Source organism: Sparassis crispa (genome assembly GCF_003851025.1).
Source record: "Sparassis crispa DNA, contig_000011F, whole genome shotgun sequence".
Classification (NCBI taxonomy): Eukaryota; Fungi; Basidiomycota; class Agaricomycetes; order Polyporales; family Sparassidaceae; genus Sparassis; species Sparassis crispa.
The window spans coordinates 1,371,671-1,390,286 of NW_020939757.1; the positions used below are offsets into that span (position 1 = coordinate 1,371,671).

Consider the following 18,616-nt stretch of genomic DNA (forward strand, 5'->3'; position numbering starts at 1 on the left):
CTCCCAGCAGCCCGGATCACCTATATTCCATATCACACAGACCTCTTCCACGTCACTCGACCGACATTCTCTCCCGCCGAGATCTCCGATGCGTGCTGCGCCTCTACCTCTCGTTCTAGGTGAGAAGCCTTGGCGGCCGCCTCTTGTCCACGATTTTGTCCATGTCTCGCTCGGTGATCTGGAAGACGGCTGAGCAGATGCGCGAGGGCCACTCAGGCCTCATGATCAGCTACCACCCGCGCGTTCTCGCGAAATCTACATGCCTGTCAGTTTCCTCCGATATGTTGTTCTGATCCTATGGTTTTAGCACCGCTATCTCTGTCCAACCGTAATGCCCATGAACTAACTCAGCAGCCCCAGCAGTTCGTACTTGTCACGAACGACGAAATTCTTCACCCATGGCCAGGAAAAGCCAGGCTCGATTATCTTGCACAGACATGCCTCAAAACCTTGATAATCGACCGTTCGATAAGGCTGCATGTCGAGAAAGCGCACCTAAAGATTTCAATGTCTAGTTCTCGTAATCTTGCTATATTCCCGAGTTCTGTCCGTAAGTTAACACTTAAGGTACGATGGTAGCTAACCTCGCACCCAATTTGCCCACGCGCGGATACCTGGTGTTCGGAACAAGTACTATACGTCCGTGTTCAGTACGGACGTTGGCTCGCGTGGATGGTGGCTGGAAGACGTTGCTGATCAATGAATTGTCACGAAACTTGAATGCCTTCTCTGCGATGTCGACCGTCCTTAGGATCTCAACACCGGAGTGCATACCACTTCTATTCTGAGACCTTGATATCCGCAATGTCATCGGCCACGTAGAGCGCAGCGGTCGCGCCCCTTGCGGATCTGGACGCTCAGCACTCAGCATCGGTAGACCCTCGCTTTCGAGGCGCCCTTCCTCCAGCGCGGCGCCGACGTTGAAGTGTAGGGCGCTTGCGCACCGTGTGTTGTACGATGCAGCAAGGTTCGCCGGTCCCTCATGATTCTTGTGCGATCATCATTATTTCCTCCGCAGTGTGACGACTTTACCAAATGCGATGCCCACAACACTTGTGGTTCTCGTATCATCTAATACCCTTCCCGCCCTTTAACTCCTGAGACCAAAATTCGAGGAAACTTACCAGGACTCTATGGCTAAATCACTGGTGGTTCGTGCAGGTTTCTTTCCTCCTCGAATATGTTCGTCAACATCTTGAGCTGCATGCTCCAATTTTGCCGTGTTCGACGCTGAAGTTCCGGTACGCATGAATATGTCCATATTCAACTACAGGAGTATGTCATACTAGTACTGACGTACTGCAAATTCATCAGCATCGCCATAGTCACCAGTCCTAATCCGACCTCTACCAGCGTTAGGTGTTGAGTCGCTTAGACTGCACCTCCTCCCGGTGTGCATCCTTCAACAACTTGGGTTCACGCATGGTCGAGGTTGAGGCCAGCGCCGAGTCCCTTGTCCAACCGGACAGTTCAACGACGAGCGACGCCCCCATCGAGCTGCCTACAGCGTTACCTGATGCTGCGCCTCTGTGCTAGTCAACCTCAGAATCATGAAGGTTGTAGTCAGCATCGTGCGCTATTTCATGCCGTGGTGAGAACCTGTTGTGGGGCGGAGCACTGCAAGCGCGGAGACATTCTCGGGCTTGGTCAAAGCGAGGCAAGTGCGGTTGATGCTTCGCACTTTGTGATGAAACTGTTCCTTCAGTCGATAGTGATCGCCTTCCTTCTGACTCGCCTAGTAGGTGTGCTGGGTGGTGGTAACTAACCTTGTAAAGAATTTGCTGATGTAGGGATAGTACGATGCATCAGCGTGCAGTATGGACATGAAGGGCAAACATGATGCATATTGTTATTCTGCGGTCCTCCCGGTCATGCAACTTGTTTTGTTCCTTTTTGATTGTGTTCATCCTCCAGCCTTTTGGTAACTCGAATGTTCTATACATACTATGCACTTGTCTGGATTTTAGTGGAATATAGCATTCACGTTCAACCGGCCGTAGTACTTCCCTCTCACGCAGTTCCTGTGTAACAGGGTGGTTCTGTTTTACTGAACGGTCACTTATCGCTTTACATTCGTCGGTCTGGGTATGAGACGATCCCACTAGTATTTCACGTTGGAATGCGATTGGAAGTTTCAGCACGTCAGCCCGAGCCATAATCGTAAGGTTGAAGTTGACGCTGTCCTGGCTGTGCGGGGATAAGCCGCGGGGGATCTGGATATGGGAAGCAAAGGGGGCAGCCACAGCCAAATACGGCCATACAAGATCAGTCAGGCAGAGATCCCAGTTGTGGCAGACGACCGCTCACACCAACACCCACCGCCGCCGACACCGACGACGACGCTCACGACGACGACGACGAAGAGGAGGAGACTGACACACCCGTCTCCATCTTCTACATCGCTGGCACATCTATCCCCCCATTCCTTATCGCTCCATGCGCGAATCCAACTTTGCCTTTCCCGCCCAGAACAGGGCGTGCGTTTGCATAACCTCCCAGCTTTATGATCGCAGAGGTGCGCACTGTCTTTGACTCGCCGGATATTGCTGACGTGTATTGGGCACCGCCAGCGCTGGATACGAATGCGCCGCTGCCGCTGTTCAACTCGCTTACGCACCTCACTTACCTCACATCCACCTCACCTCGCATCCGCGAGATCATGACCATGGACGGCGGCCTCGAACGACTCGTCCGTATCATTCACGATTTTTGTATCTGTCCGCCACCTCCTGAGAATCCGGCACTATTTTACGGTCTCCAATCTCCTTCATCCCATCCCCCAAAGCCCGTGCCCACTCTCATCCCCAAGTCCTTCGACCGCAGTGCTCAACAGCGGTTTTCACTCGCTCTCCAGTGCGTTGTGAATATCGGTGTGCGTGGAAGCGAGCCGATCCGGAGCCGCGTCGTCCAAGCCGGTACGCTCGATGTTGTCGGCTGCATACTCGAAGCATGGCTCGCCGGAAGGGGCTTCGCCGTCGGCCCCAACGTGAGCGCGAATGGCATGCCACGGGAGACGCGGGAACGGAGGATGGCGCGGAGGCAGGCTCAGGCCGAGATGCGGTCGCGCGATCACACTGCGGAGCTCGACAGGGCACTTCAGCGCCAGATCGCCCTTGACCGTGCCATCAGGCTTGAGCGTGCTGCGACTGGCGAAGATGTCGGGCAAGATGTGCGTGATCCGTTCGTATACGATGTTCTGTGCATTGATATCTTCGCAGGATTCTATGGATATTGACCAGACAAGTACCGAAGACACTGATACACCAACAGATACATCGACCGCCGTTACTCCTGGGGGCATCAGAGGACGCAGCGGAACCATCATTGCACGCTCGACAACATTACATGCTACTAGCAGCACCCACCGGCGCAGTCGTCCATTCATGCCGTCGGCTTCGACTTCTGCGGATAACTCTCGACCTGAGACCGAGACAGAAGACGACGGAGACGTGGATATGGACCGCGAGAGCAGCCGTGAGATCGACCCTCCTTCTGTCTCAGTCTCGCCTTCTCCGGAGCGCCGTGACTCATCCGCGGACACTGGGACTGTGCGGGCTGTACCCGTGCGTTCTCGTAGGCTTGTAGGTATAGTTTCGGACACCCCTTCTGCGACAGCGACTGTTGCATCTCCCGATCTGAATACCGACGCGCACATCATCATCAACGAACAGGGTGGCCTCGGTGAGGGCGTCAGCGTGGAAGACGGGGTTGTATCTCTAGAGCAGAACGACGATCTAGCGATGGGTGCGCCTCCTGGAGCACCAGGTGCAATTGACAACCCGGCAGGCAGAGCGGTCACAGACATGCACGGATCTGCAGGCGAGCGTACGCCTCGTGCGAGGCCTGCAACTCTGCCGATGATGATCCCAATCGCCACTCCTACAACAACCCCTACCTTGCGCGTTACAGGTCCTGGTGAGCCTGCACGCACAGTCGCACCGGGCACCGGGCGTGCGCACGCGAATCGAGGCACGAACACTCCTCCGACGGGCGCGGCTGCAGGTCCCACTGGCGCTGCGGGACAACACACGCATCACCATCCCCGCGAAGAGTTTGGCCCATATCGCGACGAAGATGTCCTTCTCAGCCTGCAACTTCTCGCGTATCTCAGCAAGTATCCGTACGTCCGTCAGGCGTTCTACAAGCCTCGCCCGACTTTCCACCCGGCAAGTCTGAACTACCCCACAGGAGACGGCCGCGTGTCTCAGGCAGTGCCTGGACCAAGCGGTACCAGATCGAGCATGACAAACCCATCCTCGTCGAGCTCTGTGAGCGGATCGAGTTCGTCTGTGCAAACGCCTGTGAAGGAACCGAATTCGTTCTTAAGGGCATTTGCATCCGCGACTGGGCGCGGAAAGGAGAAGGAAAAGGCTCCTGCAAGTCCAGGGGCATCAGGATCTACATCTCCTGTGCCACCCCAGCATATGACGAACGTATTCTCGCTGGTGGAGAGGTTCACATTCAGGCACAGTTCTTCGGAGCTGGACTCGCCTAACACTCCGCCTTCACTCCCTCCAGAGATCCAGTATTGGGCGGGCGTTATCATGCGAAATGCGTGTAGGAAGGACGACAGCCGCGGTGGGATTCGACAGTGCGCTAACAGTAAGTTTCGTGGACCTCGTGCATGGTGCTGTCACACTAATTGCGATGCGTTTGCAGTGTTGTGCGGAAAATGGGAAACCTTCCCGCGGGAGTTTGCGAAATGCCGGCGATGCAGAAAGGCCAAGTATTGCGGCAAGGAGTGTCAGAGCACGGCTTGGAGCGAGGGTCATCGGTTCTGGTGTAGCGCGAAGGATCCGGAGGAGGACGGGGACCACCATCATGGGCACGGCGAGGGCTCGTCACGGTCTGCAGTGACGACAACAGCAGGCGGCACGGTTACGGGACGTGCGGAGCGTAGAGCTGAGAGGGAGCGCGAGCGGCATGCACGGGCGGTGGCAGCAGAGGCAAGATTGGCCGAGCATCTTGGTGTGCGTGCCCCTGGCGGTACCGTTCAGAATCCTATGCGTACGGCGGTGTCTGCGATAGGTATTGATCCCAACGCTACGCTTGCGGCGCTCAATGCGCCACCGCCGACGCCGAGGGCGCCCATTTTGCCTCCACCTGCAGGCGCGTGGGCGCCGCAACCGCTGACCGCGCGCCCTCTACGTGGAGAAGAGATGCCGCCGCTGCTTTCAAGAACAGGATTGGGGTTGAACCCGCCGACGGAGAGGGGAGATGGCGAGCCATCACGGGAGGCGTTACGCCATCTAATGCATTTGGTGGAAGGTCAGCATGAGACGGACAGAGGTGAGGGACCTACGGTGACACCGTTCATTGGGCAGCGGATGGAGGAAGGAGCGGGGGATGATCTAATGATTTTTGATTGACATGGAGAATGTGTATACTCTGAGCTGGAGTCTATCTTATTGTGTTGGCAGCTGAGAGTGTAAGTGGCTGCCGATGTAATAGCTACATGATGAGAGTGTAGAAAATGCATTCTAGACGGGCTTGGTCGCCTATTCCATTGACTCAATAGAATAGGTGACCAAGTCCATGTAGACTCTGCTTTGCGTTTTCTACACTCTCATCATGTAGCTATTATATCAGCACAATACATCCTACTGACAGTAATATGCTGGCTGGTGGAAAAGCTGGTGGATGTTGTAGATGCTGCCAGACTCTGGGGGCATTTGTTGGCAGTTAGTTAACATCCACTAGATATCAGTGGTCCATCACTGACATCCAGTGACTGCCAGTGAAGTCCAGTGTACTTTGTTGGTGATCTGGCAATATCCCTCGGTAGAGTTACATAATTTCATAAATGGTAGATTTGTGATATCAAGACACCTGCACCATGTTGGACAAAGGAAACTTGTCATAATGGTACCAGTGAGGAATAAGCTCGCGCAATTGCTGGTGCATAATTAGAGACTCATAGTAAACAGTGTATGTGATGTTCAGTCACGGAGAGGACTCAATGATACTCATTACAGTGCTTTGCAGTTTGCACATGAAACTGCATTCTCGATTCCACATAAATTGTTTGTTTTAGCCAAATATGTGATAAACCCTAACCTATTTGAACTGCTAGTGTACTAAGTGCCTCCTCAATCGCTCACCACTAGCATCCCTTTCACGATGTACTGCACAGTACTATTCAAATCTGACATTTACCTAGAGTTCCCGAGCTCATGTGTATGAGGACTATAGCTGCTAAACAACAGAGAAATCCCTACTGACCCTCTGCCTGATCTTTACAGTTGATCTTAAAACTATGATTATCGTGGGCCTCAGTCACTGCATGCAGCTATGCAATTCTGAACCTCTCTGTTTGAGGTCGGACATAACCAAATAACATACTGCACATGGACCTGAGAGCAAATGTATAAAGGTGGAAGAAGTCAGGTCTTTCTGTAGTGCTTGGTTGTTATTTGTTGCACCTATAGCTCTAGTACATACTATAAAAATGTCCAATTCAAACATTAGCTTATCTTGCACTATTCCTGGGCACAGTCTTCACAGCCTGTCTACCTCCCTGAGTGCAGTGCCATGATGGACGATGCAATCCTGGCAGTACAAGGGAATTCAAAAAATATAATTTTGGTGTGACATGCTGCAAAGCACTGTAAGGCAATATTTGGCCCAAACAAATAAAAGATTTCATTGCCATGTTTCCAGTTTCATATGCAAATGACTGTAATTACAAGGAATTATAAGGTAATTATGTTATATATAACACTTTGAGCCCTTTGTGAGTGTATTGTATTACAATCTGAAGCACCACAGTTGTTCAGTGCCAGACTCCATTTATCTATGGCAGTTATTGGCATCCAGTATCAGCCAGTGTGGGCTAACATTGGTCACTGGCCTCCGTAATAGTAGTCATTGGATGCAGCTAACATTTGGTAAAGATTGCCAAATGCTGGTTGCATTCAGTGTTGGCAGAGTCAGGCTGACCCCATCAATGCAGTCGGTGAATCTTTGACTGACTCTTGATTGACACATCGGTCAGACGGGTCAATGGTCACGTGAATTATATTTCGTGTACTACTAGTAGTACTACTGTAGAGTCATTCGAATACTGTCACAATATTATTTTCCACACACATCTATAGCAGTATAATTTATATGACTCAAAAATCTCCATGGTGGAAGCTCTTCTGGTCTAATAAATCGAAGTATCTCAGCAACAGATCCTATCTAAATGCTTGGTGCTGCAAGTGTCTCGATGCACACATGCGAGGAAATATGTATGCCGATGAACTTAGCATTGCACGAGGAGATCTTATCAAGGCCCATGGCTATCAAGAACTATGGGCTCTCGGTCAGTATTGTCAATGGCACCGAAGAATGATAAAACTGACCTTTATACTGGCATAGCAATGGCTCCGAGAGGCTCTGTACTTCCCGGAATTGAACCTGCTCCTGCCATGCACTGGTTGAGTGTCAGAGTACAGCCAATCAAGGGGAATTAGAGGGTAATGCAGGCCCATGCCTCTGGGTGCCCATACACACCTGCAGAACTTCTTCAGGAAGTTGAGGCCAGGCTCCTTGAGGAGAATCAAGAAAATCAGCCCTTAGGTCTCACTATACCCTCCATGGAGGTATCTCTGATCAACACTCAATCTTCCACACACACTCCTGTTGCACCCATTCCTTCAGCTTCTTCCCGATGTTGAAAAGGATCAAAATGAGCAGTCTGGATGACGTACCACTTCCCAGTCCTTGGACAGCCGTGTGTCAGCAAGACTTTTCTCGAGACATGTGCAGAGTGTTCATCTCAAGTGGATTGGCCTGGAATGTCACAGATAATCCCGAGCTACACCTGTTTATAGAAAAGTGGGTCCCAGGTTCGAAAGTTCCAGATCATCGCATGTTATCTGGGAGGTACCTTGATCGTGCAGTTGCTGAGGTTGAGGCGCGAACAAAGGTCAAGGTCGAAGGAAAGGTTGTGACGGGGCAGTGCGATGGTTGGAAGAACATCGCGAAAATGCCTATTGTCACATCAGTGATGACTGTTGAGCATGAGGTAAGTCAGACAGATATTCACACCATTGACTCGGATAAGACTCACTTCTGATGTTGGATAGGCATACCTCTTACGCACACATAATATGACTGGTGAGCCCAAAATGGGCGAGAAGTTGTTGGAGATTGTCATATCTGACATTAGTTACATGTCTAACAAGTTCGGGGTCAAAACAATTGGCTGGTGCACCAATGATGGCCCGAATGGCAAGAAGATGCATCAGCTGTTGAGTGTGCTCATGGCATGAATTATCTGCCTTGTGTGCTGGTCACATCAGATCAATTTGGTAGTGGGTGAGTATCTCACCATTCCGGAGATACTCGAGGTGATCACCCAAGCACTCGAGATTGTCAAGTGGTTCAACAGTCATGGTGTTGCATTGGACCTCCTTGACAAGGAGCAGGAATTGACTTACATTGATCGGACACAGACTCTTGCCTTAATTTTGCCCCATATCACACATTGGACGGCTCACTTTCTTGCCGTCTCTCATTTGCTGGATGTGTCTGTCGCAATGAAGCTATGTTGCACTCGGAATGCAGATAAATTGCTGATCTGTGCTGGGAGGACAGCTGATGTGAAAGCAAAGGCACAAAGTATCCTTGATGTTGTGAAGGATGAAGGATTCTGGAAGAAGCTCATCCGGTATGTTTCACCAAGTTTGTGTGAACACAACAGGTGACTTACATGATAACAGAATTAGAACACACCTTGAGCCACTTGCAATTGCAGCAAACATCACACAGGCACCTCATACTCGACTAGATCATGTGTTATTGACACTCAGCAACCTCTACTGTATCTACTGCTCTGCCGATACTGAAAGTGACGTCCATGAAAAGATCCTGGGGAGTCTTGAGAAGCGTTGGAAGAAGGCAGACCAGGATGTATTTATCCTGGCCATCTTTCTCAATCCCTATATCCAAGGGTGTTGCTTCAACCGTGCGGTGCTCACACAGTCTGCACTATTCGAGATGGTCAAGTTAACATTCATGCGAGTGTTTGGACAGGCTCCTACAAATGACTTTGTGTCGGGCCTGATCGACTACTCAAGAGCGAAGAATATATTCACAGATGGACTCATACAGTTGGACTATACAAAGGAGACAGCGGACAAGGTGTCAAAGGTGTGCCAAATTTACCCTATAGCATTGTGCAGTAGTGTTTGCTGATCCAGATTTGACATTAGGACATTGATCTTGTTCTTCTGTGGTCAATGCTTGATGGATCCAATGACGACATCTGTCCTGGATAAAATGGTGTCATCAGACTTGCTATGTGATTACTTAGCATTATTGCAAATTCTGCCAGTTGTGAACGGGCATTCTGTGTTTGGTATTGGACACATGAAGCTTCGGAATCGCTTGAATTGCCACAAGACCCATGGCACTGCTGCAGTCAAAATGGACATTCACAGATCCCATGTCAGCTGTGGCCTTACAAGCACATGGAAAAAGTGCAAGTTCAGTGAGGATTATCCTGGTCAAGCTTTGGAATCACCATCTCAATTTGGTGAAATACCCATCCCACTTTCGGCAGCACCAGACAGCTCAAGTGATGTCCTGGAAGGTGGCTCTTTCCGAGAGCTTGCGGAGCAATTGCAAGCTGATGCAATTGCTGCAAGAGATGATAATGAGGGACCTCTCATCTTGTCTTCTGCTGGGTCCTCAACTGAAGCTCCTCGGTCTTCCAGGAAGACGGCTATCTTGCTGCATGAGCTCTTCATCTTTCCTCCTCCAGGTGGCAGTGAGGCAGGCTTGGACTTTTATTGGCACGGTGGGATGCGAAACTATGATGAGGAACTGGCTCAGTATGAGCTAATACATTCTTTAAGTCAATCTAAGTGTACCTATATTCATACCAGCGACAGCGCCTCTTTCGTACAGTGATGAATGTATCCGAAAATAGTAATAATCTCGCGTATGTCAATTTCTCACCCTTACTGTCTGACCGGTCAGAGTTTTCTGACTCTCTTAAGGGTCAGACTGACCTTTCTTGACTGATGGGGGTCTGACACCATTAGTGACAACACTGGTTGCACTCAGTGCCAGTTGCTGCACTTAGCTGATTAATGTCGGAAAAACTTTTCATACCTAATAAGGCAGTTATGACAGATTTTGACCTCCCTTGCAATAAAAACAAAAAAAATACAGTTGTTTGTATAAAAAACTGACAATCATGTTGAAATCTTGTATTTGTTCAGGACAAATATTTCCTTTCCAGGCAAGTGCACATGGCCGTGGCTTCTGTCAGCAAGCATCTGGCATCCACAGCTACAGCTCATATATAGCAATACCTATGTATGAGCTACAAACTTGAGAACTTATCAAGTGCAGCATCCAACCTACCTTGGAATATTTCTTCAGAGATATTTTCAGTTTTTTATGCCAATCACTGTACTATTATTGACCTAAATATGCCAAAATTAGACACTTCTAGTTTCGCTGTGCAACACCTGGTGCAATGGTCTCTGGCACTCCATACAATGTTAGGATGACACGTTGAATACTACACATGGTTTTTCTGGATTTTTTCGAGCTATGTTGAACATTGTAGACAGATGCCGCTGTGTGGCACCAGCCAACCACAGTCTTGTGATTGAGAATTTTTTAGGATCCAAGCAGGTTTGGATTATCAAGTGTAGGCACACAGGCTTCTATAATGTAGGACTGGTCACTAATACACCTTCACTCACTGATACACCCTCACTCACTGATATACCTCAATGTAAAATATTTTTCCTCCTCACTTCTGAGGCCAGAAATTATCTAAATCTTACAGAACCACTTTTGCACACTTTTTGTGTGAATATGAGAGGACTCAAGAAGTGCAGAGAGGTCAAGAAGTCCAACATATAGAGATTTTATGGAGACAGTAAATTTTTTTTCCAGTATCGAGACACAGTCACACACTGTAAAAGTACAATATAACTTAGGCAAGCTTCTAAATGGGTTTCTCTTGAAGTTCCGTCTGCCAAGTTGTACAAAACAAGCTTGAGGGAAAGAGCCAGTTCAATGCTGAAGATTTATGGAGAAATACAACAAGAATCTCATGTCACACAGATGTTGTCATGCTGAACACTTGCTGCCAGTAAGCACCAATGTTTTTGTGTTGTTGTGTCTCTCAATATCAGCTTGATACTTGAAAATTACATTCTCTGCTTGTTATAATGCCTGGTAGAGCCAAGTCTGCTACACTGAAAGCTCATATAGTCAATGAGAAACTAGACAAGCTCATGATATATGCTATCATAGCATACGAGGCTGAACAGGCCAAACCTCCAAATGAAGCACGCAAAGAGCTGGAGGGAATATGCAAAGAGATTGCAAGAGAGCATCTATGTCGGGTGAATGGGGTCAAATTAAAGAGTCAGTCCAATGCGGAGAAGTGTTGGCTTACAAAGGGAGAAGAGCAACAGGTTATAGACTACATAATTGAGCTTGCAGCTCACAGTTTTTCCTTCAGTTACTGCAGGCTTAAAGAACATGTTGATAAAATTTGCCGAGCTCGGTATGGTGCCAAATTCCCAGTGATGGGTGTTAGAAAGAACTTGACAGACCGATTTTTGAAACAACATATGGAGATCCAGTCATACTGGGCATGACCACTTGATTTTGCACGAGCTTAAGCAGTGAACCCTACAACAAATGCTGTATGATTTGTGCTCCTCAGGAATATTATTTGCAAGGAAGAAATTGAGGCTGACACCATGTGAGCTACTGATGAGACCAGTTTTCAGCCATGAGGAGAGACCCAAGAGCATGTAATTGGAGGTGCTGAGAAAAAGGTTCAGTATCAGCAGAAGGATGAAAATCAGGAAAATATCACCATCATAGTGACAATCTGTGCTGATGGTTCATTGATTGCTTTTACAGTGATTTTTAAAGATCAGGCATTTCAAGTGAAATGGCAACAAGCAAATCCACTTAAAGCCTTATATGTGTGCATCACTGGTCAATATATCAGTTTACTCACATGCTACATCATCTAGGCTTGGATATCAAAAGAAGGGCTGGACTGATGGTGAGATCAATGTCCTCTGGATCAAAAATATGGACACGCAGATGAAGGTCAAAGCCAGATTCTGTGCACATCTTCTCCTTGTTAATAGACACAACTCCCATTACACACGAGGATTTCTGAAATATACACAAATCCACAAAATTCATATTGTGTGTTATCCAGTTTATGGTACACATGTTTATTAAGGACTAAATGTTGCCATCTTTGGGGTGCTCAAGATATGCTGGTCAGAAGAAAGAGACAGATATAAAAGAGAGCACAAAGAAAACTTCCTTACAGTTTACGGTGCAGCACATGTCCATGCGCTTATAAGCAAGATGATACAAAGTGCATTTCACAAAACTGGAGCCTGGCCATATGATGCTAGTATTGTCACAGCAGAGATTATGGCCCTGAGTCTCGAGACATCCTGTTGCAGCAATCTTTCTCTAGCACAGGCACAAACAAGTCCCATCAGAGCTGTCTCAAAGATGTTCAGAGAGCTTGCTGAGCCTGTGCAATGGTGACACACCTACACCGATGAGAACACCCTGCCAACTCCTATCACTCCAAAATCTAACACAATGATTTTCTCACCTGTTCACACAGGCTTCAATACACTTGCTTCAACTTCAGCATTATTTCTACTCTCTTCTTCTGTCATTCAATCAACCTCGCAAATTCCGAGGTTCAATGTGACACTGATCTCACCTACAAAGCAGCGAAATACACCGCTCCTTATGTTTGAGCTTCAGACCTCCCGAGAAAATATGCTTCAAGATGCGCTTCGAGAGTCAGATATGCAGGCAGACTGCCAGAAGAAGTTCCTTATTGACATGCAGTCTGCAGTGATCTTGCAAGATCTCTATGTGCATTCTGTCAGAGGCCAGCTTGCTGCACAGAAGAACAAGAAGAACAAGAGCAATGTGAAACTGGTTGGGACCAGACTCCCTCAGTTGTTGACACATGATGTCTTCTATAGTGCCGTGATTAAGCAGAGTGAGGACCAAAAAAAGGAGGCAGCAGAGAAGGAGACTCGAAGGGTTGCAAGACAAGACCGGGCAGACATGATACAGCTATGGAAAGTGGCAGATGTGGAGCAGAAGGAGAGGAACTTGGGTGTCACCGCAGGCCATCAGAAAAACCCAACTTTTACTTATAGGACTTATTCCGACTTTTTGTCCTTTTTTGCGTTATTTAAGACCTATAAGTTTCCAAAAGTCGACTTTTAAGTCTTTAAGGAAATATGACTTATGGACTTTTTGTCCTTTTTTACCTTATTTAAGGCCTATAAGTGCATTTAAGTCACATAAGGACACCTTTAAGTAAAAGTTAGGTTTTCCTGATAAGAGTGGCAGGAGGAAGTTGCACAATAGGAGATTAAGCGCAATACTGCAAAACAGGAGAAAAGAAGAGCTGTATGGAAGAAGTCTGTCTGAGGTCCACTGGAGCCAGGTGTTGCAAGACTAGGGCTTGCAACTGTATCGTAATTACGGAAATATCCCAGTTCGTATCAGATACGGACCACATCGTTTATGCCCGGCAAGATCCGAAAACGTTACTGATACGATACGCTGTGACCCGTACGTTTACAACTGCATACGTGTTTACCGTCACATTTTGAAGCCTCCCCAGACTGTGATCCGGCGCTTCAGCCGAGATGAAGCACCCAGGGCCAGAGCCAACGGCAGCAGCGTCCGATTGGTTCCAACCCACATCACGTGTATTTTCCCCAATACACGCGCAAGTACAGACATGCCAGTATCGTATAAGAGAATCCCCGTAAGCAGCACCACAAATACGAGCTGTACAGTATTTCCCACGTACTTTTACGACCGTAACCGTATACAGTACATTGTGAGTCCTATGCAAGACCAAAGGTAATCATGAAGCCTGTGGAGGAGGGAGAGAATGATGATAGTGGCAGTGAGGAGGATGATCAATAGCGCATCTTAATTAGATAAAACACATCTCATCATGCTGTGTGACTGTATCAGTGAGCAGTAAACTGCCGAAGTTCTGTTTTTGACATATTTTAACAATGTTTGATACTCAAAGGACCGTTGGATGGCGGCAGATCTTGCTTAGAGATGCTCGATGATAATGACCAGGTGACAATGTGGTTAAATGGACTTTGTTAACTTGTATAGATTGGCAATACAGTAGCAATACAAACAAATAGAATAGTGGGTGCACCAAAAAAAACCCACACTGCAGGGGAAAAAGCTACCACATTTTGTTGGTCTCTATATGTTGGTGCAGTAGATGGTAGGGAAGTAACAGGGACAGATAGAATAGTGAATGTATTAAAAAAAGGATGTGCAGGAGAAGACTATATTTTGTTGGTCTTGCATACCTATCATCCACCTTTGACGATGCGTGTAAGTTATGTCTTCTAGAGCATTACATTCCATGCAGCTGTAGCGCTTTCTGCTGCTCTACTGGTGGCTCTTCGCAGGTGGTGCAGACTTCTGGGTGAACTCGCAGCGGCACTTTGACCTGCACATGAATGTGGTGATGGGCTGCTCAGATAAGGTCATGCTGATTATTGCGAAGATCTTGGCACTTGCACACTGGAAGGTGACAGAGTGCATGAATCATGCGCTGCGAGAACCTGAACTGAGCTGCATAATTGAACAGAGTGGTTGCCAGATACAATGTAAAAGTTTGTCAGGAAAACCCAACTTTCTCTTATAGACTTATTTAGACTTTTGGGTCTGAGAACCCTTATTTAAGGCCATAAGTGTTCAAATAAGTCAAATTTCAGACACTCAGGGAATATGTCTTAGGCCCTTTTCGTCCTTATATCCTTAAATAAGGACCATAAGTCCATTTAAGTTATGTAAGTGTCCTTTTAAGGAAAAGTGGGGTTTTTCTGATGTTGTCAGTGCTGGGTAAGTTTTTACATTGGAAGATATATCTACACATATAGAGAATGCATCCTCAGGAGTCTGATATGTTATGGAAACCTCCCGTCTGTTGCAAGCTGCAGGTTTTGGAGTGCTCAAAAGGTCCCAATTTTCATTAATGTGAGTCAGCTGTGCACGTGATTGAAGAGAGTGGTCAGCTACGATTCCTGTAGGCACATTGGGTATGATTTTTTAGGTGGTCTGACAACTCGAACCATCACTGAATGTGCTGGAATGTACCATGGTCTTTCAAAAACCAGCCTAAGCATGCAAAACCCAAGTGCAGTCAATGAGTGTTCAACTGGGAGGGAGAGATAACAGTTGCACATAGGAACAAACAACTATAAATATCCATGCAGGACGGACTGCAGAAGATGCCATGTCAATTATGGGTTGGGATAGCTTGCTCTCTGAGCAAGAACATTGCACCCTTTCCTATAGTGCAACATTCAGCATATAAGGTTAAGCTCAGCCATAACAGTGATGTCAGTTATTAAAGATAATCTTTTCGACTAATAAGCAGTAATTTAGATAAGAATTGTGTCTAATAAGCAGAGATAAGAATTGTGTCTAATAAGCAAAGATCATCCTTCAGATCATGCTGAGATAATTTGAAGAATCATCTGAAGATTATCTACAAAATACAACTGTAAAATTGCCACCAATCAGAATTGAACTCTCAACCTCATGGTAAATCACATGACATGTTTTCAACTCATGCTTTACACCACTACACCATTGGGCCTTGCAAGTAGTAAACTTTATATATAATATGTAATCTTCTTTTTTGAAAGTAACTTAGTCAAATTCTGACTTTCAAAAGACAGTAAGTGAAAAACTCTAAAGTTGACTATAAACAAAGATGGTTTTAAAGCTTGTAGCATTTATATAATGTCTTGAAATCTCAGATGAGATTACAATAGTCTATAACAAGATGTAAGTATTCTTACTCTAGTAGGTATGTTATAAATTATAAACATTTACTATCTATCTGTCAATACTGATTCACTGTCTAATAGACTTATATGAGCTACTGTAATAAAGAATTAACAGCCAGCTTCTTAGAATCTTAGCCTCCATTCTTTAGTTATATGTTAACTTGTTTTGCTAAGAAACTAGAAAATTTTCAGCTAAACTGTATCAACAGCATGCTGTAATGACTGTTTAAGTTATTACATGAATGCTACAAGTTTTAAAACCATCTTTGTTTATAGTCAACTTTAGAGTTTTCCACTTACTGTCTTTTGAAAGTCAGAATTTGACTAAGTTACTTTCAAAAAAGAAGGTTGCATATTATATATAAGGTTTACTACTTGTAAGGCCCAATGGTGCAGTGGTGAAACGATGAAACGATTTGGATTAGCTGACTATGCTAATACAATAGCTCAGGTACATAATAGGCACCTCGTCAGCCAGTACGGTAGCACGGAATAGTGTAAAGTAGGGAGAGACAAAGGAAAGTGATAAAAGTAATGTACGAAGTAAAGGAGACAAGATGACAGGTAATTACAAGGGTGAAGTAAGATGTGTAAGATGGGTCAGAAGAGATGGAAGAGGAGGGGGTAGAGCATGTCATGTCGGATTAGTACGCCTTTTATATTCTCCCCAAATTCTGCCTGCGAGATGAATAGCAGCTGTATGCCAGCTCTGTGAAAGACGTGCAGAGAGGCGTGTATGCAACAGAGCTGCTGAGGAGATTGGGACACGAGGTACAATGCCGAGGAAATATCGAGACGTGTATTGTGGCCAGTGATCGCTGTCGATGGTGTCCACAGAAAGGGATGTGGTTTCAGCTCCATGTAGAAGCTTGGATGTATCCACGAGGACATCGCGTTGACTGGTTAGACGAAGGGTTTTGAAAACAGGGCATTGTACGAAGACGTGGTGTGGTGTCTCGAGTGAGGCGCATCCGAAGCGACACCACAGGGCAGTATCGCCAAAGCATGCAAAGCGTAAGTACGCAGTGTCGAGTTGGCTACAACGGGCATACAGCTGCACGAGGGTGGAATATGCGAATGATGCCCAGGTGTAGGGATGCTCGGGTGGCGCGGCAGGGTTGTATATGGGCAGGGCGAGAGTTCGGAGAGGTAAAAATGTACTGTCATCGACAACGGCTGCTATAAGGGCGCGGGAGATGGAGGTAGAAAGATCGGATTCAATGTAGCTGTCAGTGTGCGAGAATAGTGTATAGTCATCCATAAAGGTAGGGATCGGAGCAGATGGAAGTGGCTGAAAGTGAGAGTGACTTGCAAGCTGGTCGACGAATGCATTTGCACAGGAAGAGAGGGACAGATTGGAAGTGTGGGCAGGAGTATAGGTGAGATGGGGGGAAGAGGATGAGGACGTGAGGATCTGATGGAGCCATCGGTACAATGAGCGTGCAGGGAGGACCAACGATTGGGAAGGGATTGAAAAGATGTGGAAAGGAAGTCATTAATTATATGGGTGGAGTTGAGGTGATCGGTGTAAAGCAGAGCGGAAGGTGAAGGAGAAAGTGAGGATGGTGTGGATGCCTGCAAGGACGCCGCGACGAGACTGTAGACTTCGGCATGAAGAATAGAAGTGCCATTGCAGAAGGAGGCAAGGGAGCAGACGGTAGTGGAGGTGGGACCAGCTGCGGCAAAGACGGCGGAACGAAATTGACGGAATGAGGGTGCGGCGGGGATGAGGGAACCATCAGAAGCGAACATGGGAAGTGCAAAATGTGAAGGGGGTTGGGAGGAAACAAGTGTGAGAGCATGGAGGACGTGCTCAGCGAGAGCGCGTCGAAAATCACGGGGTAGGGTAAGCATCCAATCACGGGCGACACAAGTGTCACCAGAGCTCCCAGGAACACGAGTGTTGTGGGGACGAACATAAGAATCTGGTGTAAAGCATGAGTTGAAAACATGTCATGTGATTTACCATGAGGTTGAGAGTTCAATCCTGGCTGGTGGCAATTTCACAGTTGTATTTTGTAGATAATTTTCAGATTATCTTCGGATAATTTTCAGATGATTCTTCAAATTATCTCAGGACGATCTGAACAGGGATGGCAGTGACGGGGTCTGACCCCGTCAAGCCAGAGGTCATGACCCGTCCGACCCCGAAAGGTCAAAAAGGTCAAGGGTCACCGCGTGACCGACGCGCGTGCACAACTCAATGGCACGCAACATATATTTCGTACGAAACTGGTTCATTCGTAGAATAGATCTTGTCGTCTCGAAAAAGTAGACAAAATTAGCTTGAATCCCGTCACCTACAAATTGTCATGGTGGGCTATCTTGATATATTATACAACCCGTTCTCCGAGTCATTCAAGGGCTACATACCGTCCTTCCAACCTCTCATAGGACTGATTTTGTAGTCTGGCTTTGGGAGACTAAGGGCTACAGGACTGTTTATGCTACTCCTCAAATTCCTCTGAAGGTCATATGTCCGGGAGACTTGCATCCATGACAGCATCCAGCCCCAGGGCCTGCATGCATATCTCATGAAGTTTCATAGCCATACAGCAGACACACCACATCCTTGGATTGACTACTTGTTCATCCAGTTTTGGCCTTCTTTAGAAACCCTTCCGGACTGGGTGGGGGACATACCAGAAAGCATGCACATAGTGCCAGAGGGAAGGAATAAATATATGTTGTGCTACACAGTAAGTTAGACACTGCATCGCCAGTGTTAAGCACCAAGCGTTTAGTCGCTGCCGAAG

General features: G+C 47.1%; 2 protein-coding genes across 2 annotated transcripts; both read left to right on the forward strand.

The window, feature by feature from the left end:
• Positions 1-2,436: 2,436 nt before the first annotated feature.
• SCP_1104280 (hypothetical protein) lies at positions 2,437-5,369 on the forward strand (the record flags this gene model as incomplete). Its single annotated transcript, XM_027762863.1, has 4 exons — positions 2,437-2,515; positions 2,571-3,169; positions 3,219-4,602; positions 4,660-5,369. The coding sequence occupies 4 exons, from the start codon at positions 2,437-2,439 to the stop codon at positions 5,367-5,369; spliced, it is 2,772 nt and encodes a 923-aa protein (XP_027618664.1).
• Positions 5,370-8,114: 2,745 nt separating this feature from the next.
• Positions 8,115-9,266, forward strand: SCP_1104290 (hypothetical protein; the record flags this gene model as incomplete). Its single annotated transcript, XM_027762864.1, has 4 exons — positions 8,115-8,241; positions 8,302-8,656; positions 8,709-9,138; positions 9,201-9,266. 4 exons carry the CDS (start codon positions 8,115-8,117, stop codon positions 9,264-9,266), a joined length of 978 nt encoding a protein of 325 aa, XP_027618665.1.
• Between the last annotated feature and the right edge of the window lie 9,350 nt (positions 9,267-18,616).